The sequence below is a fragment of the Callionymus lyra genome, chromosome 5 (assembly GCF_982586985.1).
Source record: "Callionymus lyra chromosome 5, fCalLyr1.hap1.1, whole genome shotgun sequence".
Taxonomy (NCBI): domain Eukaryota; kingdom Metazoa; phylum Chordata; class Actinopteri; order Syngnathiformes; family Callionymidae; genus Callionymus; species Callionymus lyra.
Window position 1 is genome coordinate 29,860,620 of NC_141822.1, and position 26,201 is coordinate 29,886,820.

Sequence of the window (26,201 nt, forward strand, 5' to 3'; positions counted from 1 at the left end):
TTTTTTTTGTAATTTTTACATTTATTTTAGCAAGTGGTAAGTCAATTGAATTATATTGATCCTCCTTAGTGCAAAACTCTTATGCTCAAGAATCTCATTGGGAGACTCAAGTGTTTATTTGAGATTTATTGATTGTTTTTTTTGTAATATTGTTTTAATTCAGGCAACATCTAAAGAAAGAAAATGATTTGCAACTCACCAGAAAAAGAAGCACAACCTTTATATGTTTCATGGTATGTTTGAAATGTCTGTTGAGTTACAAGCTCAAACAAAAAAACAAAAAAATTATATATTTTTGTCATTAGAATCACTACTTCGTTAACTAATATACCTACATACTCTGTATATTTTGGTCTTTAGAACCTGTTAAATAGAGTTTGATATGTGCAGTGAGTGTTTTAAAAAAACAAACTATAACTAAATAGTGCGACATTCCTTCCTTAGTTTCAACCCGCTCTTCTGCGTCACTCGACCTTGCTTCTTCCTCAAATCATATCCAAAGGTCATGAGCTGATTTTGCTCACAAGTTCAAAAAGTACTAAGGCGTGCTTGTCTACATCTGTGGTTCTGCTCATGATTAAGGCACAGAACAACAACACATCACTGCATCATTATGTAATTTCTGTTTTTTTATGGAAACACAGAATAAAACACAATACTTATTTCTATTGATGTCTTTCTTGAGGATCATGTCATGGACCCTTGAAATATCTATTTCATACAATTCTTGTTTTCAACCTGTATCAGTCTCCACCTCCTCTTTTTGCTTGTTCAAACCTTGTCCAGTCTGACACAAGAAATCATCTAGCACCAGCCAACTTCTCTGATTACCTGTTTATATCAACACTCGTTTTAACATTTCCTGTTTCATCTTCTTCGAGGTTCTCTATTTCTACACCTCGACCTCCATCATCTCCTCCCCATCACTCCGAACACTTTCTCCCTCATCTTCCATCTCTCCCATTATTTCATACCTTGTCAGAGGTGTGTACCCTCATTCATGAATGATGAATTAGTGCAGTCGGGTGAAGAAGTGGAATCACTTGGTTATTTCAGCCGCGGGTCTTTGACGTGAAGAACACAGAGACAGAATTAAACATTCTCCACCTGATGCAACAATCGCTCTGCTGAACATTCTCTGTGCGGCCAAGGCCAAGTAACTGAGCCAAACTAGCTGATTATTCTTTTTGTCTGGAACATGCCCCTGCAGAAGTGTGTACGCTGCTTCAATAAGAGGGAAACACAGCATCACTTCAAGGCGCAATTAACGAAGGCCTCTGTGCTGCGTATGTTCCGGCCGTTGGCTCCGACACCTTCCGGTCATTTCTTAACAGGCCTGACTCTGAGTCTAAAGCTCTGATGTAATCCTTGTAGAGTGCAAATAACTGCCTTGCTAGAGACCTCCACCAACCAGTAACAATCAAGAGGTTCGACTAAACCATTGGCCAGAGGTCTCTACAAGTGCAGGCCAGATAGTTAAGTCCTGAAATAAAACAAGTCTGGTTTGCTCCATGAGATGAATAATGAAGCAAAATTGAACTGGACATTGTTTAAAATCACACCTGTGCAATATATGGCCACACGTAGCATCGGGACTATGTATGGAGCCCTAATTAGGTCAGAGTAAAACTAACACTTTCTGACAGCTAACCATTTTATACTTTTTAATTATTTGTAAGTTCAACTTTTATGTTAAAATAATTGAAATAAAATGTAAAAAAAAGAGCCTTCGCAGCATATTGTATGAGTTTATTATTTCTGTTAATATATACATAGAATAACCATAAATTGTAATGATATACAATTAAATTACAATTCAGCCTATAATATTCATATAAATATATACTTAAGGTCTCCCTTTAAACTGAGCCTCTTTTTTCATTAGTTAGTTAGTTAGTTGTATAGCCTCTCACAACATTCAGACTATCTAATGTGGCGCTTTAGGAAATGTAATGACCCACCTCTCTTCTAAATGGCCCAAAAACTAGTTTACCGTGCGCTGCAGTTAATATAGGGTAAGACCATCTTTTGAAATGGGTTGCTTGCCATTCTGGCCTCGAGAATGGCTTCAAATTTAAAAGCCTGTTCTGTATATACTAAACAAGGAGACCACTTTAACAATGGTTTTAAAAGAACACTGTACAGAGGGGGTCAAAAGGGTCTCCATTTTGTCAAACCTGGGTAGTCCAGTCTTGTGTGGCGCCCACCTGGAAACCAGAGACTGCTAGCTTTGGCTACAGAAACTATGGACAGGCGGTGGATAATGAATGAAAGAGCAAATGTAATAAAAACACACAAGGAGGCAGTAAGATCCTGGTCCAGCTGGACAAATATCTTCAACATCAGCTCCAAACTTGTGACCGTTACCCACTTTCTGCCAGATTTTATTCAGAGCGCCATGCAGCTGTCACACTAACCATCACAAGCATGATGGATGGTGTTTATTTTCTGATGATGGAACACAGCCCCTCCGCTGCCACGCCCCCAGCCCAATGATAATTGTGATAAAAAGGACAGATCAAGGCAGCAGGGTTATTAAATTATCAAACCATAATTTGCATTAATGCGGCAGAGATGTGAGCGACGGAGGAGTGGGGGTTTTGACAGCGACAGCCTCGTTAGAGAGAGAGAGTCCACCTTGAAACCCTGGCTATGTCCTTGGACCCCTGCAGAATTGCTGTGATGACATCATCCCACAACCCTTACATGACGGACGGATGAGCATTACTGTCAGAGGCAACCTACATGACTGAGAAGCTAAACACACAGAACAATCTTACAGTGCCATGTCTCCTCTGGCCACCCATACTTGTCTGAAAGTTTTAAATTATTAACAGAATGCACAAAACTATATGAATTATTCCATTTGAGGAACAGCGTCTTGTTTTTAATGCACACAGAAGTCCACCTGGACAGAGTTTTGTCTGTTTCATTCCTCTTCATCGTGTCTTTTATCTAGAAGTAAACATTTTCAACAATTCCAGGTACCAGACCCCCCCCCTCCTCACTCTGACAAAGCTTGAGCTCCCCTTGAGGAATCCAGATGTGCTCAAACTGGAGTTAATCAGACACAGTTATCCTGATGATACAATTCACTTGTAATACATGTGTGCAGCCTCGGCCTGTGCAACCAAACATTTAATCCAATAGTGGTTAATTTCCTTAGAAGGAAACTTGATATTATGTGCAGAAGTGCTTAGAAAGTATGATCGCAAATGTATTTTCACCAAAGTCCCACTGAACTGTCTGCCAAGTCACAGGGTTTACAAGCAACACGTGTCAAGATATTTGACCACTCTGCACATTTTAATATTTGGGAAGATAATAAACAGGTATTTCTCCAGGAGTTTAAGTAATTGGTTACATAATTAATAATTCGTATCAGACATCCTGGCAGCCCTAAATAAAACTTCCCTTTCAGGGTTGCAAGATAAGTTATTTTCCCTTGTCATTTAAATGACAGGACACACATATGGGTGTCAGAATTATTCCAAAATGGCAGCAGCTGCCTTTACATGTGATGTTGTACCAGAGTGGATGTCTATTTCCCTCACTTATTAAGTTTCTGTGTATTATTGTAGGGGTGACTTTCATGAGTATGTTAAAACTGTGCGTAAAAACATCCATCTCTGACTTTTAAGGCACAGGTGTGAACTGATCCCTCTCAGTTTGAAACTATGGCAAAATAAGCCTGTCCTAAAATCAACTTAAAAAGGTTCTAAAGCAGATTTTGCCTTTATAATAATACGATGTGATTCATTAAACTAGGGATTTTATTTTGAATCAATGTTACATACACCATTACAAGGTTGATGAGGTACCTTAAACTTGAGTACAGGTCCATTGGAAGCCCTTGAGATGATATCCGGCAGCCCTCCACTTGATGTCTAAATTTGTAGTGCACAGGAGCGGACTGAGCAAGGAACTGCTTCTTTATACAATGTCAGATAATCAATTAGAGAATATAGATCTTTCCATCAATTGTTATTATTTATAAAGCCTTGATTATTTATTTAAGATGGAATAAAAAATACATTTATTAGACAAAAAATATGAAATTCACAGTGACCACACAGAAATCCATACATTAAACAACAAGATATAAATTGAAGTTTGTTCAAATATGTGAGAAAAGAAAATCTAAGAGGTCTCTACTTGCTACAGTTAGCTGTGTGCAAGTTTAGCAAATCACATTAGGAGCAGAAGTTTCAAACACAGTTGTAAGCTGAATAAAATTCATAATAACTCATAAAGTGTAGTTGAAACTTTAAAGTGTCTTTATTATTGTTAATTTTAATCAAATTGATTCTGTAACTATATTTCTTTTGAAGCGGAAATAGTATTCTTAGTTTTAGCAGCTTCTCTGTGGTTAACTTCAAAATATACCGTCCTGCTTCACTTATTATATCAGGGGTGTCAAACCTGTCCAGTAAAGGGCGAGATTGTGCAAGTTTTTGTTACGACCAGTCAAGCAAACATGAGTTTATGAATCAGGTGTCTACTAAAACAAGCAACACCTGAGCTGACAATTAAAAGATTACTGTCTTGATTCGTTCAATTAGGTGTGAGAAATTATTAGATACTTACCGTCTCAAAACCTGCACCCTCTCGGCCCTTTTGACACCCATGCATTATATGTAGGAAACTCTGTACAAAACACCCATTTATCTATGTCCGTCATATTTTGTTTTTGGTGTATTTTTAAAGTAGTTAATTTGATCTTAACTTATACACATTTAAAGTAATTTATAGTTATGATTTTGACAAATGTCACTGGAACCATTTTGTTATATTTGCATTGAGTTGGCAAAAAATGTGATGATGATTTAGGGTCCAGGCCTAAAGCAAACCAGATATATTCAAGGAGAACCTGCTCACTATTCTTATGTCAAGGAGTTGAGTATATACACTTTAATAATCTTTTGGTTTTCCAATCACTAACGCAGAAGAGGCAGGAGATTTTTGGGCATTTCACAACTCCTGTTTATTATCATTTATTTATTCTATCATCACTAGGTACAACTGCCAGTTTTTGCTCTTCTACGATGTCTACGACCCTCTTTCACTCATCCTCTCTGCAGGAGACAAGGGTTACTGTTAAATAATGGTGATGAATATTAATGTCAGGGTCCAGCTCTGCCAGCCCCCTCTCTGGGACCAGAGGTGATAAAGTCATCTCCATATTAAAAAGGCAGATTAGACCTGTTAAACAGGGCCAGTGTGGTGAGGGGGCGGGACCAGGACCTCCAGGGTCTGCAGACCATCAGGTGTGATGATTCTGCACCGCCTCCACCACACCTCACGTCTTCCTGCCAGGACCCGGGCGCTTCTGCCCGCCTCATCCGTTGCTCAGCTCCGACCCTCCCATCATGCAGCGGGGCGACAGCGGGCTCCCATGAGCCCAAGCTTGCTCTACCACCATCTGCTGTGATTTATAGAAAGAGGCTGATGATTTATGAGCCAGTCAGCTCACAATGAAGTCCTTCTCTTTCATTTACAAGACCTGCTGACCCCACCGACACTCACAGCCGGGCGGGAAACCGGCACTAATCAAACACCGAAAATGAGGGGGAGCTGCTGGGCTGGAACAGAGGGTCTTAAATGAAATTATTTTTTCTACAGAAACAGAGCAACAACCTCAGCCCACCATCGAGCCAACGGCAGCGATCTGACAGTCAGTTTAGGCTTCGCACACTCAACCAATCCACCACACATGTGGCAAGCATTAGGAATGTAGAACAATACGTAACGAGGACATTTTTCTAAAATACAAACAAATAAATCTATGAAAATGTTTTCTTTATTAATAATCCCTATTCATCTTGTTTTCAAAATCGGAACAGTGTCAAGACCTTCACAATCCCACGCTGTGATTCAGCAGAAGATGTTCACACCTGGACCATTCTGGGCCATTCTGGGACCGCTTACTCAAACAATTCAGCAAGTATTTGAACCACGTACCTTAACAAAGAGAATGAATTATCAGATGTAAATCAGTACCTGTCAGCAGAGGCAGGTCCCAAACTTCTGAAGGCAGATCGTCATCTTGACTGTCCAAACCTGAGAGATAAAGTCAAGTATGTGACCATCAGCCACAGGTGGACCAAATGTCTAAACAAACAGCAGCCAATACAAATAGAGAACCCACAAATGTAAGCCTTAAAACCAGGATTTAATGTCTAAACACAATCCAAACCTAATAAAGAAAACAAAAAATGAAGGCAGTGTGATCTAATATGTGAGTCTGAAAGAGGCCTTTGACTGAAATAAACCATTTTAAATACGTTTTTGTCTGTTGAATTATTGTTATATTTGCTTATTGATTATTGATTATTTGCGAGCTCACTTTAAGTTTGATGTTTTTGCTTAATAGATGATACAATAATTATTCAAATGTAGCGAGGTATACAAATATAATCTTTTGTTTAAACCGTGTTTTGTATCTGTCACTTTATGCCGCTTAGTTAGCTACATGCTAGTCGTTAGCAGCTAGGCGACTTATTTTAAATGTATTATTGTAATAATTTTTGCTACATAATAATGCATTACATTGGATGTGGGAAGAGAAGAATAAAATATTCAAAGGACGCTTGCGTTTCTTTCTCCTACCTGTTAAACATTGTTTTGAAAGCCGTTTAAAAAAAGTCATATTTGACTCTCAAACACAAACGTAAAGTACCTGCTCAGAGCAAACTCCGTCTGGCGACTTCACGCTAACAAAAACAAGACACACGTCAACAAATAGAGAAGTTTTCTAAGTCTATGTGCGTCAGCAACGCCTCGCATGAAGACTATAAAATAAACATTGTTGGAGAAAACGTAACATCTGAAGCACTGAGCACTGAATTAAGCCAGGAGTCTATCATTGACACGGAGCGTCATCTTGTGGCCACTTTGAGGCACTACAGGTGACTGCATGATTAAAAACGCAGTCGCCCATATTCTTGAGTCAGCACTTGTCACCGTTGGTTTGTCTACATCATAACACTCTAACACAGGAGCTTGTGTGATTCCACTGTTTTACAGGTCATTCAGGGGTTTAGTGATGTCAGACAGGTGAGGAACATACCTGCCCAAGTATTGAACCATCCCCAGAATCCTTCTATGTTCAGGCACTTTGTTTGGTTCAGCAATTTGAAAGATGGCTTGAACTTTTGCATCAACCAAACGCATTCCATCCTCATCAATGGAGTGTCCCAGCTAACTCGGTTTCCTCTGTCACAGTTGACTTCTTGTCGCTCAGCATTAGGCCTGCTCTCCTCAGGGTGTTGAGAGTCTTTTCGAGTATCACCTCATGTTGCTCCTCTGGTTCAGAATAAACCAGGATGTCATTCATATATACTGTGACTCCATCCAGGTCCGTCTCGTTGGAAGATTTCTGGAGCACTTGTTATTCAAAATGGAAGCTGGGTGAAATAATATCTTCCAAAGGTTATAAAAGTTGTCAACTTTGTTTCTTTAAATCAACACATATCCTTAGCTGGTCTTTGTTTCTTATGGTACTGGTACCATTGTAGCACACAGTATATAGTTTCCCTGATGTCACACCAGCCTCAACCATACACCTTGTATGAGTTAAAACGGGTGCTTAAGTCCCACATACCCGTGACATGAGATCTGTACTCATACTATTAAGTTGCATTGATCTAACTACATATTCATACTAGTAATCCAGAAGGTGCGCATGCGTAATTGAAGTCGTGAAAAAACAAAAAACAAACGTTGACTATATGTGAGTCACAGATTTGTTTTGCACCACTTCTATAATTTCTTTTTTTTTTAAATAAAAATTTGCTGTATGTATTGGCTATTGGAAAAAAACAATTTCCCGAAGGAGACCTCCTGAGGGATCAATAAAGTTTTACCTTTTACCTTACCTTACCTTATCTCCACTCATAACTTTCCTGAAGTGAAGCTGTAACTCTATGCCTGCTATCGCTGCTTTGACTTGATTGCTATCTGAGCTTGAATCAATATCAAAATTAAACATGAGAAACAAATCCCTTCGTTAGCAGTACGGTAGAATAAGACAGGTGTACGCTGTACATTTTTGGACATCGTCAGGTCTCAGAGTAAGGCGTCAGGTTTCAGACCTAAACATCCGTCAGATCGAACGACCTCAGGCTTTAAAATAAAAGTCTTCAACCAAAGACATGACATGGTAAAAATTATTATCATTAATTATTACGTCGTAACAACTGTTATTGTTTAATTGACCAATCGCCCAGAAGACTTAATCTGTGGCTCAGTCAGTAGAGTTCAGCAACACCAACTATGTGCTGCTTGGACCCTTGAGATTGACACGGGTTTGACATATCATGACAGGAAAAAATAGTTAAAATCATAAAATAGATCTAAAGTTTGTTATTGCAAATTATTAAATTTCACACTTACAGCACACCTCACTGCTGTCTCACAGCTGGCATACATGTCCTGCACCAGTCTAACACCCTTCTCTGCCAGTCTCTCAGTTCCTCTCTCGACCTTGTCATAGGCTTTTTTCAGATCTACAGGCACAATGCAGCTCCCTCTGACCTTCTCTGTATTTCTCTACCAACATTACAGTCCAAACACTGCATCTGTAGTACTCTTTCTAAGCATGAAACCATACTGTTGCTCACAATTCCACAGCCCCCTGCCTGTTATCTGGCAGAGTGTGAGCATACACAATACATCTTCTTTTCCCCATTTCTTTTTATAAATTTTCCCCATATTCGATCTATTAACACTTCTTTTGCTTGCTTTTAGTTTTATTTTACTTTTATTCTTGGTTAACTGTCCTTGTCGGTTTACCGGGGTGTCCCCCATTCTTCCAACAGGACATAGAACGAAGAATCCCCAAATAATGAACATCACTGTAACCAATACTGTCCACTATTCATTCATTCCATTCATACATCAAATTTCCCTAGAGGACACATCAGGTTACATCGCCTGCAGTGAATCCTCCTCATCACCCGTCCGGCTAACTTCACGACCAATAGTGATTCCGGAAGTAGACACTCCTTTCCTTTTTCAGAGACATTTGACAGGTGCACTTCACCTCTCAGTATACCTCTTTGATAAGGTTTTATAGATGCTAGCCGGTTATATGAGGTCGTTTCCCTGGACCTATTGACAATATGTAAACATACGCCGTCCTGCAGCACAGATGAACAGTGCAACGTGGAGAGTCTGTATCATGGGCTGGTGCTGGTCCAGCAGACGTCTGGGGCACAAGACAGAGTAGATTGTAAGCAGTCAACCACCATATCTCCTGCTAAAGATCTACCTGCGGGTGTCGAGAGAGCGAATCTGCCACAACCAGCTGCTTCCCTGGAACAAACTCTGCCACAGGATTGTATCTCATGATACGTATTAGCAGTTTTTGACACCTCATAGGCACACAGTCCAATTCCTTACAGTTTATGAGTGGTTTGTGGTCAGTCTGAATGAATGAATCTTGACCATAGACATGTAGTAACCTTTCACAGGTCCAAACAGCAGCAAGGCACTTCTTTTCCATTTGGCCACAGTGCTTGGGCAACAATCAGCTACAGGTCTCAGCTGCCCATCATGTTGTTGTATTAAATTAAATTTCATTTTGAGTGTCTTGAACATGCATGAAAGTCGAATATCGATTTTCTAATAGATGTTTCATGTGTTGATCGACAGTTGCAGTTGAAATTCTTCTTCTTCTTCTTCTTGAACACACGTGTAGAGATATTTTAAGCGACACAGGTTTACAAGGAACCATTTTATTTTTGATTTAAAAACGTGGATAAGCACGGATGAGTTCTAAAATGACTTTTATTTTTACAGAACACAATAAACTGCAGGAGCCAAAAAACAAAAACGGTTTCTACATCAGTAAGGGGAGACGAAGTACACTATATATGCTTAACAGCAGATGCAAAGGAAATTCTTCACACAGACGAAGATAACTTTCCAGCGCTTCGGGTCCTTCAGTCACAAGAGTCTTTACATTCCAGATTCCAGATTTTAAAATTTGATATTGTTTGCGTGGAGGAGGAGGATGCTGAAGTTGATGTGTGGAATACTGATAAAAACCTCCACAACAGTTAAGTCAATTCTGTCTCTGGCTGAAAAGATTTTCAGAAATCTTGAAGGCTCATATCTCTAATCTGGACTAACACAAGTGTGTGCACGTGTTCATGAGTGCGTCTCAGTAGGATGAAATGTCAGAGGAGCTGCTGCTGTTGCTGGCGGACGTCTGGGCTCGTTTGATGTACAGGTTGAGAAGCTTCATCTGGGCGAACAAAAAGCAAAATTGAAAATCAAATGCTTCAAAAAGAAAATGTTTGAGGACATTTTTCTTCCTTAATGAGTCAAAAAGTGTCAATACCTGGCTTCCTGTGAGCTGAGCCAGGTAGGGCTTCAGTTCCTCTCCGATGACAGAGTAGATGGCAACCAGACAGAAAACACTTGCCTTTCTCACACTGCTCTCCGTGTTGTCGTAGCCCTGAGTAGACACAATCACACTCAGACAAATGGAATATTGACTAATATAAAAGCCTTCACTACAAGCGCGCTCGTACCTGAAGTAATCCTGGGATGACGTCTGGCAGCAGCTGGTGCAGAGGTTCCTTGGTAACACGCTCAATCGCTCGGGTCTGCATTTTGATGGCAGCGAGATTGATGGGAAAGTCGGCTGTCTGGACGATGGGACACAGAACCTTGATGCACTGTTCAGGGTGGGCGGAGCTTGCAAGAGTTGATGCCGCCTCTTCTGCTGCTCGCACAACCTGAACAACAAGTCGAGTGGTTAGTGACATCTGTTGCCAAATATTACAGTAATGGGCTGAGTTGAACTGTTCAACGACAACACATTGTGTAGAGTGATTTCACCTCCTTGTGTGAATCCTTGTGTGCCTCCAGCGTCTTCATGATGGTGAGCTCAGCATAGTTTTTGAAACGGGCAGGTTGGTTCCTCAGAATTTCCCGGAGGACACGCAGGGCGAGGGCTCGAATGGTGTGCTGTGAGAGCATTGAAGTCAGAATTGCTGTAAATTATGCATATTCTTTTCAAACCAGGTGAATGTGTCGCCTTACGTCTCGGTCCTCCAGTGTCTCCAGCAGCAACAGCAGCATGGTTTTGAAGTGCTCCTCCCAAACCACTGCACTGTCCTCACGTGCCACTTTCAGAAGCTCCACCAGAGTGGCACGCCGGTCCTCCGGATTTCTGTCGCCGACTTGTGTCGATGATAGCTCCTTTAAAAGCTCTGACACCAACTCCAACTGGTCTGCTCCTCCACCTTCATATGAGAAGAAGCATTAAAACCGTCTCTGAGACCCTTTCAATACAATTTCATTCTATGCTTGTTACCTTGAAAACCTTTGGGATTCATGATCTTGTTCTCCACAGATTCTGGGTGGCGCCCTTAAAAAAGAAGTAAACTTAAATCTCATGCATGCAGGCGAAAGAGCTCTCCCATAGAGGGACTCACCACAGTCATCCTCCTTAGCCCCCCCCTTGTCCATCATGCTGATTCCGTCACTGTAGTTGTAGGGGTTGTAGTCCCTGAACCGTGGGCCAGCAAAGGAGGGAGGTGATGGCGTGTTTAATAAGGAGGTTTTGTTGTCCAGAGCCATGCGACCGCCCTCCACCACGTCCCCACCTAGACGAGTATCTGAGTCTGTGGAAGCTCCTCCCCCCAACTGTAACGCACCAGAGGTCAGATCCAGCAGGCGACACTTAACAATCGTTGGTTATCGTAGGGTTGTCATTTCTTACCATCTCTCTCCGACCCTCTCGCCTCATCGGCTCCACAAGGTCCTCTTGGCTGCGGAAGCTGAAGTTCTGGATGGCCTCAGTGACTCCACGAAGGGAGCTGTAGAGCTCCTCAGAGTTAAGGTTCTCGCTGTCGTCCTCTAGATTGCTGGACAAATGTGAAAGAGGCATTAACAAGGTGACTGTTGGAAGCAGGAAGAAAGAGGGATATGTTGCGCACCTGGGTGAAAGTGAGGCATGAGAGCAGGAGGTTGGTGACGTGAGTGGGCTGCTGCGGTTGCTTGACTGCCGGGGCAGAGATCGCCCAGAGTTACTTGGAGAAGCCTGGACAGAAACACATCAACAGTCTGGTGCAGTTTCAAAGCGATCAACTCATGACTGCTTGTGATAATGCGTGTACCGTAGAAACGGCGCTTGCAGCACCCACGTTTCTAAGGTGACTGTGCAGCAACTTGGTGGTCCCGTCCTGGAAGGTTTTGGGAAGAGCTCCGAGGAGCATCGTGAACTCGGGAGTGTTCAGCTCAAACAAGGAGATCAGAACCACTTGAGCCGCCTGCCAATAAACACTATGTTAGAACCATTGCTGGTGCAAACAAACAGTTGGCCCAGAGTACTGAGCATCTTTTACTGTTGGCAAGAATGAAGCACGTTGTAGAGCCGCAGGAGAGACAGACAGTAAGAGACAGAATAGCTGAACAAACAATGAGAATATTGTGAGACAAATCCAGATTTGGGCTATTGTAATATGTCAGAATATAATTTTACTTTAAAACCACTCACTATCATGAGTTTAAGTTTAGTGTTTCTTACACTTCAAACCACTATTAAGGTGAATTCATATACAAATTACAGTTGGCTCCCTCAGGCAGCAAGTCACATGCAGTGAGATTATTTGTTAGTTCAGCATCCATAAATGGTCTTTGTGTCAGGCTGACTCTTGCATCCGTTTTCACTGTGTACTAAATACCTTCTCCATTGACTTGAAACACTAATATGCAGTATCATCTTCTGACGAGCAGAAACACACTGCACTCTGTTGGCTCCAGATTGTCAGAGTTGGAGTGGTTACTCATAGTCATGTACCTGCGAACTAAACGAGTGGACTGGGCTAGCGATAGGAACCAGAGCATCTAGTGACGTTATTTAAGTAGCATCAGTGATGGGACCTTGATATCAACATAGTATAACAAAAGACAATTATTATGCAGCTGATCGTAAAACCATATAAAATATGTGAAATGGAGAAAAAAAACGGTCATATTAAAATGTCTTCTTTTTTTTATTTTTTAAATGTGATACAAAAGCAGTTTTGCTGAGTGAAAAGGGAACCTATAGTGTTCTGCAAGGTGGCGACTGAAGTGTTCCAAAGCTCAAGTCCACTCATTTAGTCGTTTAAGACCGTTTTAGTACATGAGTCTATGAATTTCATCAGATTCATGCCGTCATGTGATTCTACTACCTGCTTGCACTGCTCTTCCAAGCTGCTATCCCCTGGTAGGGGGGCAGTGCTTCTGACGGGTCGGCTTGAAACCTCTGGCCCCCCCCAGCTATGGAGGGTCTGGGTTGGGTGTGTTGTGTTGGTGACAAGTGAAGAAAAGAAATGAAGACATAAAAAGAAACAAACAGACGGACGAGAAAAATAAAAAAACACACGTAACAAAAGAAATGAAAGGGGTGGGGATTATGAAGTCGTGACACCAGTTCCTACCTTGCGCACATCGGAACTCTTCGGCTCGGTCGTCCAGGTGATGATGCGAGACACGGCGAGACGCGTCTCACTGGTGTTGACGAAGTGGGTGGGGTCCATTTGGCGCGTCAAAGCCTCCACATAACGCAGCAGAGCCACCTTCACCTTCAGGTTTGGCGTCTGAGTCTGATCCACGATAAAACGCATCAGGATGTTGAACTGATGATCGAATGGAAAGGATTCCCTGCAGTGAGAAAGCTTCTGTTAAACACATGGTTAAATTGACTTAGTCATTGTATTGGTTTCATATTGGAATTCAAGTGTTGTTGAGAAGAGTTGTGGTTGCCTGCTTTCTGACACAAACACGTTCTTGAAACCAGAGTCGGTCTTTAGTTGCAAATCTGTGGACATGCATGAGACCTGTTGTTTACCACATCAAGCCTCTCAAAGTTGGATTCGGGGAAAAACATCAGATCCAGGGAGCTAATCCAGGCAATGTAACTATGTTTACGCTGCGTCATACACTGGGGTCTGTCAACATGTACACGCAATAGCAGCTCGCAACAGAGGCATGGGAAATCTCGCCACACGATTCAACACCACTAACTAAATTAAGCATTTGAAGAAGCATCACGGCCAGGAATATAAGCAGATCTAAACAAACAAGAAAGACTGTTCTGCAGGAAAAACCTTTAAGCGGTGTAAATAGTTTAGATAGATAGAGTTATGTTATCTTGTTGAATATTTAAATATTACTTTTTAATATAAAAAAAATCCAGAACACTCGTTGAAACCCATTTTCAAATAATTTCACTATAATTCCGAGTACGATTTCTCCCACAACACGATCCACTGACCATTGTATTCATTTTAATTGGACTTTTGTGATTTCAGTTTTTATATTCAGAGAGATGATTGGTTATGTAGTTATTATGTATGTTAATTATGTAGTTATGTCTTTATTTATTTATCTCCTTGTTGTGAAAACTTGGTACTGACCGTGTTACATCAAGTGCCCTCTGGACCTTGGCCTGAACAGATCCCAGCAGATCAGCACCCATCTTCTTCAGCAGCTGTGTGAGCAGGACAAAGAGCCAGTCCTGCAGGTCCTCTCGGTGCAGCACGATGAAGTCCACCAGAGTCTCCAGGAACATGCTGAACACCTGACGATGAAACAGAACCAGTTGAGAACCTCCTATTCTGTCAAGACTAGAGCAATTCATCAGAATACAAAATACTCACTCTCTGTTTATTATCCACGACAGACGAGACCGACGAAAGCATGCAACAAAAAACATACACATGAGAACATACAACACCGTCGCTGTCCTGAAGTGAGGTGTGGTCGGCTTGAATATGATTTTCCCAGTCATGACTCTGGCCTTTACTGTGTTTTCAGCGTGAAGCAGTCTCACCTTGCTATGAGGATCTGCAAACATTCTGGTGAAGATCTCACACAACCGCTTCAGCTCCACTCGACTGAGAACAAAATGATTTGATCAGGTCCATTCATTGAAATTTATAAGTCTTGTTTCTTCATTTAATTACCTGAGAGTGCGATGGCTCTTGAGCAAGTTCTGCAGACCCAGGAGACCCTCTTTCCTCTCAGACCAGTTAGAACTGGCACAGTGATTGAGCACCTCAGCAACATCCTCAGTCTGTCGAAGGTACAGCGGTACAGCTCCGCCGTTCCTGGAGCTGTAGGAGCGCTCCGAGCATGCACTTGATGCGTCACTGTTGGCGTCGTCATCAGAGTTCATCCCAGGCGATTCAAACCTCCGACGGACCGGCCGTCGCTGCGGTGAACAAGAGGAAGAATAATTAAACAACCCGTCTTCACGTTTGTCAAGCGATGTTGAAAATGAGCATGCGGCAGAGTAACTGTTTTTTGTTGAGACTTAAGCAGAGTTCCACTGGTTTTACAGCTTCGTCAAACATCCTTCAATCAGTCTACCCTAAAATCATGCAGGTTTCTAAAGGAGACAACTGTTGAACACAATAGGCTTACCTTACTCCTGGAGTCTCCTAACAGCTGATGTGTTTAAGTCCGGAAGAGAAGAAGACAGGAAATTTTTAGATTTATACACAACGCTTGAAAAAATGGTGAGTCAGTCTGTTCTTACCAAAGCATCAGCTACAGCTGCCTCCACCTCTGTGCTGGTGTTGAGGATCTTCATTGCGTTCACGGAGGCAGAGAGACGAGAATGTTCTGACAAACGATCTGTAAATGCAAAAAGAATGATGATCATGTTGTTCATGTGATCACCGCCTGTTATTTCTAGCTGCCTACACTCCTCATAGGATAAGGGTAGACAAGGAGTTAATTCACTTTGCTGAACAATATTTAAACATATTGTTGACAAAACCTACAATTACGGCTTAGTATTGGCAAGAATGTGACATACATACATTACGCATTGCAATACAGTGGCCACAATACCATATATTGAGATACTGCAGGAACAAGGATATATGTGTAGTATTGTCCGAGTTGGCTGGATTGCAGTATTTACATTTACTTACATTTTTTCAAAACCAAAATAATTCCAAACATCAGCATTAAAAGCTACTGAAGTCTACTGTGTTCTCATAGCCAGGAGCTTACGGGGTTGTTCCTGCTGCCATCTAGTGACCGGAATCATAATTGCAAAAAAAGGAAATGAATAATGGCATGTTAATTGTAAAATATATATATTTATAAAATATATATGCAAATATACATTTTATTTCCACATACTTATTGACATGTACACAATAAAATAACTATATACATAAAGATATTAAAACAAAAGTTTTTTTCATTTGGAAAAAATAAAAATCGATACAGTGCTGTTGAATAAAGATACATTACCAAAAAATGATATAGCTATATATCTCACCCCCTACAAACAATTCAAACCACTTAAGCTCACTTTAAGCTTAAGGTGAGTTGAGTAAAATTGCATAAAGGAAAAGAGCAAAGAATGAAAAAGAAATTTGAGAAAATGAAAAGACAAGAAGATGCGTGAGGAGTAAGTAACAAAAAGAAAAGAAAAAAACTTTGAGTTTGGGTTAAAGGATTTCTCCAAATTCCTATCACCAGTCTCCTGAAGGATAAAATATCAAAGTTCCCAACTGTTGACTCAGCTCGGGTCAGTCCAAATAAGGACGGTGGACGATTGCTTTCTGTACCATACTCACCGAGGGGGGAGGGGCTTGGGTCTCGGCTGCTCTCGCGACTTGTTTCGCGGCTGCAGCCTTGACTCATGCTGGGGCGGGGGATTCTGCTGCGGGCTGGAGAGTGGCGCCCCAACATACAGGAGGGTGTGAGCATACACAGTTGGGTTGAAGCAAAGAGACAGAGACAGACACGTGACAGTGTGAAGGAAACTTGACTGTCAGCAGTGAAGCTTAAGAAGTTAGTGAAGCAAAAGATGAAGCACACACGAGTAAAGACATCAGGACTAAATTCCACTTTGTGAAACCGTTTCTTCAACCCAGATTTCCCTTATTAGCTGGAGAATTAACAACTGTTTTTAAAGCTTGTTTTGTACAGTGAATATTTCATGCATACATTTGCAACATTAGTTGAGTAGTAGTATATTCATTTCTGTTTACCTGCTCCTGCTCTGGACGGGCTTGTCTCACGGCTGCATCCTTGACTACGGTGACCTCGAGGTCGACTCATACTGCTGCTGGAGTGGGTCGGGCCTACAGCGGGCCGTGGAATCCTTCGATAAGTAGTGCTGAGGAGTCTTCCTGGAGAGCCAGACCTGCTGCCAGCTGTAAAAGAAAAAAACATATGATAAAGTCTTTGGTTTGTGTATCAATCTGACTGAGAGAAAGATGCTCACGTTGAGACTGTGAGACCACCTTCCCCCTGCTGCGCCCACGACTGTCTGTCACTGACGCCCCGTTTCCTGCACTTGTCCTGCGAGTACGAACTCGACCTGTCAATCAAAAGGTAGAGAATTTTAAAACCTTGTCAAAGGCTGGTGCAACTAAAGAGTGATAAAATAATGTTAAAATGTTGAATCAGTGTCTTGAGTTAATTATAAATCAAGATCTGAAGCATAAAATAATTGGAATGAAAAAGCGTCTCTCAGAGAAAATCAAAACAATGAAAAAGATGATTTAACACCATTTGTGAACCCGCACACCGAGATAGGAGTCTTTTTCTCCGCTTACCATCACCATTCACAGACCATGAGTCGTCTGTCAGCAGTGAGACAGGAAAGACAGACACAGTCAGGGTAAGAGGTTACAGGGGAGGAGGACTTACTATCCGCGATGACATTTGTACCAAGACTAAGGTGTGTCTCACCAAGTGAGGCGTAGGATCCAGGAGGGAGAGTGCTAAAAGTGGAGGATGAAGCAGTGGAGGACACCGGTGTCATGCGGGTGTGACTCGCAGCCGAGGCAGCAGCATTGACATCCACATCACTGCGAGATCTTTGGAGGGAACTGGAAGAGGTGATGGGGGTTCGGGAAGGATGAGGAGCTTTCACTGCAGGGACAGACGAGTGGGGGACGTCATGGGAGGGTCTAAGGACAGACAAAGAACACCACAGTCCCACGAGACTCACCTCGGCCAGCCGTGCTCTTCACGCTAAGTGGACGACTGAGGAGGCAAGTGGAAATACAACTTAGAAGAATAGTGTTGGCCTGGCGATGAAGAACTTGTTAGCTATTTTTACTTACTTTAGACTCTCTTGGGAGGACGAGGATGAGCGGCCGGACACTGGCAGTGACATTGCACTGTCTCCACTCCTCAGATGGGCCTGGAGCGCTCTCTGATAGGACGCCTCCAGACTCTGGAACAGACCATCCGCCTCCCGTGTGAACTGAGCGTGGTAGCTCCAGTAACATCTGCACAAACGATCAGATGCTCAGTCCAAACTTCTATACGTCAAGACTTTGAACAGATGTTATTGTCATTCTGTAGTAATTCACAATGATCACAGCCAGCAATCATACAACACACAGGAATAATTAGCAAAAGTTGATTAGATCAATATTTATTAATATTACATGTAACAAAAAGACCACAATATATGGCTTAAAAATATTCATACTTGAATTGGGCATTTATCAATTATACACATTTTGTGCTTTGTAAACGTATAAAGAGCTTTAATGTACTTTTATGCAAATAATCTTTGCTCGAATTGTGTTTCTGTGTATTGATGTTTCACAAACAAGTGATTTCAACAAAATATCAATATATCTCACCTCCTTGCCACAGCCCGAGCCTCCGAATCGGCGTCATAGATTCCTTTCTTGATCGTGTCCGATAGCAAGGGTAAGTTTCTGCAAGAAAGGTAAAAAATTAGCTTTGCTTTCAAAATTATTTAAAAAAATTTAAGGAAAATATTGTTTATTGTGCCCAAGATTATATCGATGTTGGGCCTGATCTCTATCGAAAATTATCATTGGAAGTTTGATCATCAATCACCACATTTTAAAGTATCTATATCAGAATTAACTCAAATTTATTTAAATGATGTACATTTGTATACTTTCTATTGAACTCTTTATTTATAATTTTCTCTCTAAAGCCGACGTGGAAAAAGAACTCCAATGGCAACTGGATCACTCTGGTTCTAGGTTTGGATCATGTTTCTACCTGATGACAACACAAAGAACCTCTGGAGAGAGACAAACCTACTCCCTACCCACATCTCCATGGAAACTGCAGAACAAGACTGTGAGGGTGTCAAATAACGTTTCATCAGGTCACATGACCTCACCTCTCCAGGGAGCTAGTGTGCCACTCCTGCAGGGTCACGTCCAAGAACTCGAAACAACGCCTAATGAAGCAAAGAATACAAATGAACATACAGAGGTATGACGAGCCAAATAATCAAATTAGAAAAATAGTTTTTCGAAATAACAAAATGATTCATTTCTAACCTCCTGACAGCCACTGACTTTGACAAACAGTTGCTGGTGATGATGGGGATCAGACGAGGGTAATGCGTGTGCTGAAACAAACACAAGATCTTGGTGTGTTACTATAATTTTTGTTTTTAAATAGTGGTTGCATGTCTTTTAATTTAAAATAATTGCTTTCACAAAATTCAGTATATACAACAGCAAAGATAAGTACTGATTTGTCTCAACCTCATTTTTTTTTTATATTGTGGTGTATATGTATTTTATCTTACTTTTTAAACATCATATACACCATTTTATTTTATGTTAAAGTAACTAAAACAGCTCTTTCTTAATCTAATATGAAATAGAAATAAGGTTAAAATTATAGACGGCTTAACATACCCGCAGGATAATTCGAATGGCAGCGATGCCAGATGTAGCCATGACCTTTGCACTGTTGGGAACAAGGTTTACAAGGGCTGGCAGGACAGATTCCGCTGCATGGTCAAACCGGCTCCCCAATAAAGATGACAAGTGGCTGAAGAGCAATTAGACATTATCAATGGATGTGTTGTCTCCTTGCATCCTTACAGCAACAGCAGGTGTTTAAACTCACCCAAATGTGATACAAGCCTCTCGCACCACCTGTGAACGCAGGTCTTTTGCAGACTGCTTGAACAACGGCTCCGTCAGACGCAGCTGAGGCAGGAACCCTTCATAATCTGCTGCGCCAGCCAAGAGCAGTGAGCGAACCTTCTTAAGCTAAAAAGAAAAAAATGCAAATGTATCAACATTTGTGTTCTCATGTTTTTGTTATCATGCCGACTGTCTCACCGCAACCACTCTCAGCTCCCAGTCCTTCTTGTCATCTGCCAACACTTCTCTGATCTTTCCCATCGCTTCCTCCATATCTTTGTTCGAATAAATCTGTGGATAACACAAAGATGACATTTTTCTTTTTCTTTTAATGCGTTTGTGCAACAGTCTTTCTACACAAGAATTACCAGTCACTGCAAGTATTTCTTTAGCTTTTCACAAGGAAGTAGTTCTGCATTAAATCACCTTGATGTCCATTTTGGTACACGTTGTTATGCAATAAAACATCCCAAAGAGTTCCATTTCAAACTGAAGACGGTTGCTCCTCTATCATACTTAATTATAAATATTGTTGACAATGCTGTAAGACGTACATATTTGACCCACCATTTTAACATTTTCATACTGTCATGACGACAAGTACTCAGACTACAATATAGTCCAATGTATGACCCTTATTTCCCAAGGGCTTTCCCCAACCCATCAATACAGTTCTATCCATCTAAACAGGTTCATCTTCAACCAATGCCGCACATGTGTGTGCATCGAGTCTCTTTGTTTTATTGTCACTAAGCACACGTGTCAAACTCATGACCTAAGGAGCGGATCTGGCTGTTAAAAGGCCACAACAGCTTTAGGCGGACAATAAAACATTTAAAGACTTATCTTATAACTGAATTCCAATAAGTACATTTATCAGAATTCAGAGACACTCTTGGTACCAATAGATTTCAGCAAGACAAAAAAATGCATCAAAAATGTAAAATGAACATAAGATCACAAGTTATCTGAATGTCTTTGAGCCTCGCATGTTTCAGTTAAGCAGGTCTTCTTACTTCCAGACCTGTTGATATTTTCATCAAGGATGGTTGTGTTGCAAAAAGTTTGTTGATACGAGTGGTCTTGTCTAGTTTTAGATGATAAGAAACACAAAAAGTAACTAATGCATAACATTACTGGACTCATCAAAATAGGATTGATTCTGATAAGTCATTGACGTGGTGCAACAGAAGATACATTTGACAAACAAGACACAACATATCTACAGCGATGTATCATGTCACCTTATTGCTATCATGTTAAAAGACATGATTCAAGTACCTGGATTGTTGGAACATCCTCAAAGGCCTGGACAAAGTCTTCCTCATCAACCGCTCCAGCAGCCAGACCATCCCTCCCTTCAGAAAAAAATGGTTCACTAAATATATAATACAATAGTTTTTAACTATAAACAGTTTTTTTTAGCAATGGCTTTCCTTGTGGGATAAAGTAAATGTTCATCTTTGATGGGTTCAATGAGTTCATTATATTTCAGATTACTAACTGAAAAGTTGTTCTGCATCTTTATGCCATTATGTTTGCACAGTAACACAGTGTAAATAAAGCTGCCAGTTGTGAAAGTGATTCTCCAGTGTTTAACAAAACGATAAAAGGCTGACCTGCTGCTTTACTGCCAGAAGGTCCTGAGGGAGGGGCAGGACGTCGAAACGACCCCATGCTCACGTTTTTCCTTCCACAAGACGATCCGGTTCTGGAGGAGGACGAAGAGCGGCCTCCATCCACCGAGTCATCATCATCCAAATTTTTATCTGTTAAAGGAGTCACATGAAGGAAGTAAGCAACTTGGGGGGTTTTGTTTTATTCGATTGATCAAATGCAACGTCATTATTTGTACGATAGAACAGAGTCTAGAAAAACAGCTATGTGAGGGTCGCTCAGTTTTGATCAGCACAGCAAAATTTTCAAGTTTCTTTGTTGGAATATGTATTGAATTTGGCTTCGTTGGATACACATTCGAAATGTCTGTATGTACACACCCACACAGACACACAAACTCGCACACAGCAATGTGTTATCAGGTTGCAGTTTCTTTTCTTCTGCGTCTTCCCTCCCTTATGCCAGACGCTTGCTCTGCCTCCCAAGGCCTCCTCTCTACCCTCCTCACTTCATGCAGACATGTAGCACCTTACATGAGCAGATCCTCCTGCAATCCAGTCTGTTCAGCATGCCAGCAGCTGTTCCTGCGGCCTCCTCACATCTCCCCACCGCTATCACACAGAAGGAGGAGGAGCAGCAACATAATCCTCCTCTGTCTGTACTTTCTCCTCCAATTTAGACGATGTGACCAAGCATGAAGACAGAGCAGGAGCGCAGACGGAGGAGAGCAGAGGGAGGGGGGAGGCGGAGCTTGGTGTGACAGTGATGTCAGCATGACTCAGGATTAGAAGAGGAAGGAGGGAGGAAGCTGCAGCTCCATCACATAACAGAAGCTGCACAGCTGCACATTAAATATTAATCTGTGATCAGTTTTATTCTTAGAGGCGAGTTCCTCCTCCCAGTTGTACAACAGTTATTATGACCTGGTTCTGTTAACGTTTATTTCAAAAGGATAATATTCATATATAACTATTTTAGAATATTGAGAGCGTTTATGCGTGTTCGCTTTTTGTGTGTCCATAAAAAGGACAGAGAAATGCTTACTTATTTGAAGCATATGTACATTCTTTATGCAAAAATCAATAAAACATTCGGAGAAAAAAAAAAAAGAAATCTAAAGAACATATTTTTGTGAAACACTATAAAATTGTCTTTGCATATTTAACCTGTCTTGTTTAGTCTTATCATTTGAAATATGATGCCCTCTTATACATTTACTTACAGAGGTGAAAATTATTCAATATGTATTCAGCATTAAACAAAACATGGTTTAATATAGACATTTGTGCAAATAAAGTGGGTTTTTTTTTCTTAAGCTGGCATCTTATTTTTAGAATAAATGCAAATTGTTTTAATGTTTCATTTTGAAAATATATTTTGCTAAAACCTTCCATTCAGGTAATAAGATTATGCATGTCCGAGTGCCCACTTAATCTCTCACACCTATGAGAACCAGCCTTGAGCACATTCACACTCCTGGCAGCTTTTCAGAGAATCTACTGGAGTCTGACAGATGATCTTGCTGATGTTAATTCAAATAATGATGAACCAATAGGAGCCGAATCTTTTTAAAAAAACAACCGTAGCCATGAGATCTAGAGAATGTGAACACCTCAGCAGAATTTTCTACCAGTAGCAGCAGTTGTGGGGAGAGCTGAGCTGAAACAGCACCTTGAGCAAACCAGAATTTTATGCTTGAACAAAGAAAGGCGTTCTACTAAAACAACAAACTTTTAGAGACTTTTTGTCAGAAAGTGCCAATCAAGTTTAAAAGCAACATTGTGTATCACCAATCTTTATTCCTTGATTGTTTTTGAATAAGGAATGCAGATCAGGTGGGAGGGAGCTCATGTGATCACTGCAAATCACATGATGGATTAGTCACATGACCGAAATATTTTAATTCCCTTTAAACCATTTCAAAGTGTGTGTGCAGAGGTGAAAGGTCTACCCCAATAATAGCATAATCATAGAAGGGAACCTCAACAACATACAACCACATGCACTCCCAACATACGTGTAACCAATCATCAAGGGCACCTTGCCTTTGACCTATACATCAACCGACACCTCTCAAGCCAGCTGTCTACATTCAGACACTTCGGTCTATTGTCAGCGTTGTTGAACCTTTGGTAAGTAATCCAGGTACTGAATAACCGAGACTCTGACAGATACCAAAACACGAAGAAAAAAAAGCATCTTATTAAAACAATCTCATTAATTCAACCAAATATTATCCAGCTTTGCATCATCTCATCCAAGGTTAGGTTTTACTGCTGCAATGCTCCATTGACATACAGAAATACTGTACGTAAAAAACAAAGTCTTACCTGAAACTGGCGATGGTACCATGTTACCAGACCTCTGGACTTCATCAAAGCGGCTGAACAGGGCATTCAACCTGAGAATTAGTTAAAGCAAATGTTTAAAGCTGGTTACCTCATCATAGTTTATTAATATAAACGATTTTTAGTACAAATATAATTTATGATTTGGATTATACGTATGATTAAACTCACCAAGACTGTGGCAGTCCCTTCTTTCCCAAGTCAATCCTTACTCTCTCTCCTACATGACGGTAGATCTCTACCAGACAATTCATGGCTCCATCACGAACCTGGATATTAAAAATAAAATAAAAACATGCAACATTTCTTTTAAAATTATTCAATACTAAATGTTAATAATAATACTAAAAAGAATAGATAATCAGGGAAATCTGTTTGGTCTGTGAACGCATGCATAGGCATTTGCAATGGCCAGTCTAATTTGGCTGATATTTTTATGGCAAAGTGATTCGGATCACAACAAAAACACAACTTTATGCATTTAGTTTATAATCAAATGTCTCTTCAAGTCTAAAAGCATCAATTTTATAAAATATAAAAAGGGAAATAAATCATCTGGTTTATACCATAGTTAAAATCAAGAGAAATATTAAAGCAAGGGAATGTTTCTGTTGGCCAGAATGTCAGATTAGAGGAAACATGCCATGAACTCTGCAGTTGTGAATTTATGTCCAGTGCGTTACAAAAGAAAATAAATACAATAAAAGTCAACAAAAATATTTTTCAGAAAACAATTAATAGGCTACCTGACTGTTCGGATCTCCAAGCAGGTTACAGATTTGCGGGACCATCTTACTAAGCGTCAAACTCTGAGATCCAAACCTGGAACAAAAGACAAAATGAATCTTGAACAAAACTCTAGCAAGAGTTTTAAAGATAATAATGACATTGTTCTTGTGTGATTCAAACCGTTTATAAAAGAAGACAATAATAACAGCAACTCACACATTGAGCGTTGAGATAAGACAGAGACACAGTCCTTCTCTGGTCCTGTTGTTCTTGTGTTTAAAACCTCCCATCAGCCTTTCCCACACATACTGACAACACAAAGGGTTAAACAAGTTTATGCATTCGCTAAGATAGATTTCACAATATGTTAGATGTGTACCTGCGGGTTGGCGGCCTGGTCCATCAACTTTAGGAGTAGTGACTGATCTTGGTCCCTCACTTGGTCCTTAGCATCTCCCAGACGATCGATCAAACTCGGAAGCACTACAACAAAACCAGTAGGTTATTCAAACTGCAGATACATAATCAAGAGTCAATGTGTCATTCAACATCAAATCAGTTTTAAAATACTTGTAATATAGTGAATTATTGTGTATGTGACTCACCTGTTCCCACTTGAGTCCGAAATCTTTCCTGCATCCGAGTGATCAGAGCTGACAGAATGTCCATCCCAAATAACACCACCTGACACATGCCAAATTTACCACAGAAGGAGTGTGATCTTATCATATTTGCTTTTATGTATTAGTACAGTGGAAACAACAAATATTAGCTAAAAAAAATGTCACAGCCATAATAATACATAGCAATAGAATATATGAAATTCATAGCAATTACAGATTCAATTGAAATACCCAAGACACCCAGAACTTTAACCATAATAATGATCTATACTTTGAAAAACTAAATCTTCACACACTTTGTTAATTCTAATGCCCAAGTAGTTTCAAGGCATCCACAAATTAAAGACAGCCTGATGTCACACTTGTCTCATCAAATACGCACTTTGAAGTTGTTGGAGTTGACCCAGGAACTGGCCACTGCGTCCACCGTCCGGTCCAACATGGACGGGTCCTTTTCCAGGTCCGGGGTACGATCTTGGTCCAGGATGAGCTCAGTGATCTCTTGACCCACCTGAAGCCTCTTCCCCATGTCCTTCTGCATCACCTGGTCCAGCAAATATTCCACACCTACTACCGCTACGTCCTCGTCCATGGCTGCGGGGTTCTTGGTCAGTCGAGCTAGAGAGTCCGGTTCGGTCCACAAACAGGCGAATTTCTTATTTCCAGGAAAGCCGCTACTATGGCTAACTAGCAGATTAGCCCACACAGGAGGGAGACTTCATCATTTTCTGCAACAATAAAAACAATTAGGTTAGATAACTGCACACCAGTGATACTTTAATGTATTCAATTGCGTGTTTCTTTGACAACTTATAATTGTGTGCAACTTCCAGTCATTGTTTTTAGCATCGTCGCTACATCGGTACATGACCAGCGACCGCTAACTGGAGCAGCTAGCTTCCCTGCTACAGTCGACATCGCAAACCCCGAGGATCTTCTGTCGCACTACCTACGGTTGCTCGCTATCAAATACC

General features: G+C 40.9%; 1 protein-coding gene across 10 annotated transcripts; it reads right to left on the reverse strand.

Annotated features, from left to right (window-relative positions):
* Positions 1–9,721: 9,721 nt before the first annotated feature.
* Positions 9,722–25,819, reverse strand: LOC148080210 (CLIP-associating protein 1-A-like). Of its 10 annotated transcripts, none has more exons than XM_087791834.1 (39): positions 25,610–25,819; positions 25,210–25,288; positions 24,984–25,087; positions 24,821–24,912; positions 24,622–24,697; positions 24,047–24,144; positions 23,858–23,928; positions 21,530–21,679; positions 21,192–21,268; positions 20,109–20,201; positions 19,891–20,036; positions 19,677–19,812; positions 19,311–19,381; positions 19,148–19,207; positions 18,630–18,707; positions 18,099–18,266; positions 17,984–18,018; positions 17,722–17,904; positions 17,586–17,612; positions 17,252–17,347; positions 17,016–17,180; positions 16,599–16,691; positions 15,542–15,639; positions 15,427–15,450; positions 14,967–15,214; positions 14,834–14,897; positions 14,418–14,581; positions 13,440–13,662; positions 13,191–13,289; positions 12,159–12,284; positions 11,952–12,055; positions 11,735–11,879; positions 11,448–11,658; positions 11,327–11,380; positions 11,053–11,255; positions 10,849–10,977; positions 10,539–10,745; positions 10,346–10,462; positions 9,722–10,249 (listed from the first exon to the last, which is right to left on the reverse strand). In XM_087791834.1, the coding sequence occupies exons 1-39, from the start codon at positions 25,817–25,819 to the stop codon at positions 10,166–10,168; spliced, it is 4,608 nt and encodes a 1,535-aa protein (XP_087647960.1). In that variant the 3' UTR covers positions 9,722–10,165. The 10 variants fall into 10 exon arrangements, with proteins under 10 accessions (XP_087647960.1, XP_087647957.1, XP_087647959.1 ...); XM_087791831.1 differs by having other exon boundaries at positions 12,132–12,284; XM_087791833.1 differs by lacking the exon at positions 17,586–17,612 and having other exon boundaries at positions 12,132–12,284.
* Positions 25,820–26,201: the final 382 nt, after the last annotated feature.

What these genes read in the sequence shown, in the direction of transcription:
- LOC148080210 (XM_087791829.1), bottom strand. Translation starts at nt 25,819, where the DNA reads ATGGACGAGGACGTAGCGGTAGTAGGTGTGGAATATTTGCTGGACCAG. An exon ending in TTGGAGATCCGAACAGTCAG is followed by an intron (nt 24,145 to 24,621) that starts GTAGCCTATTAA and finishes TTTAATATCCAG; the next exon opens with GTTCGTGATGGAGCCATGAA. An exon ending in CCCAAGCCCCTCCCCCCTCG is followed by an intron (nt 15,640 to 16,598) that starts GTGAGTATGGTA and finishes TTGCATTTACAG; the next exon opens with ATCGTTTGTCAGAACATTCT.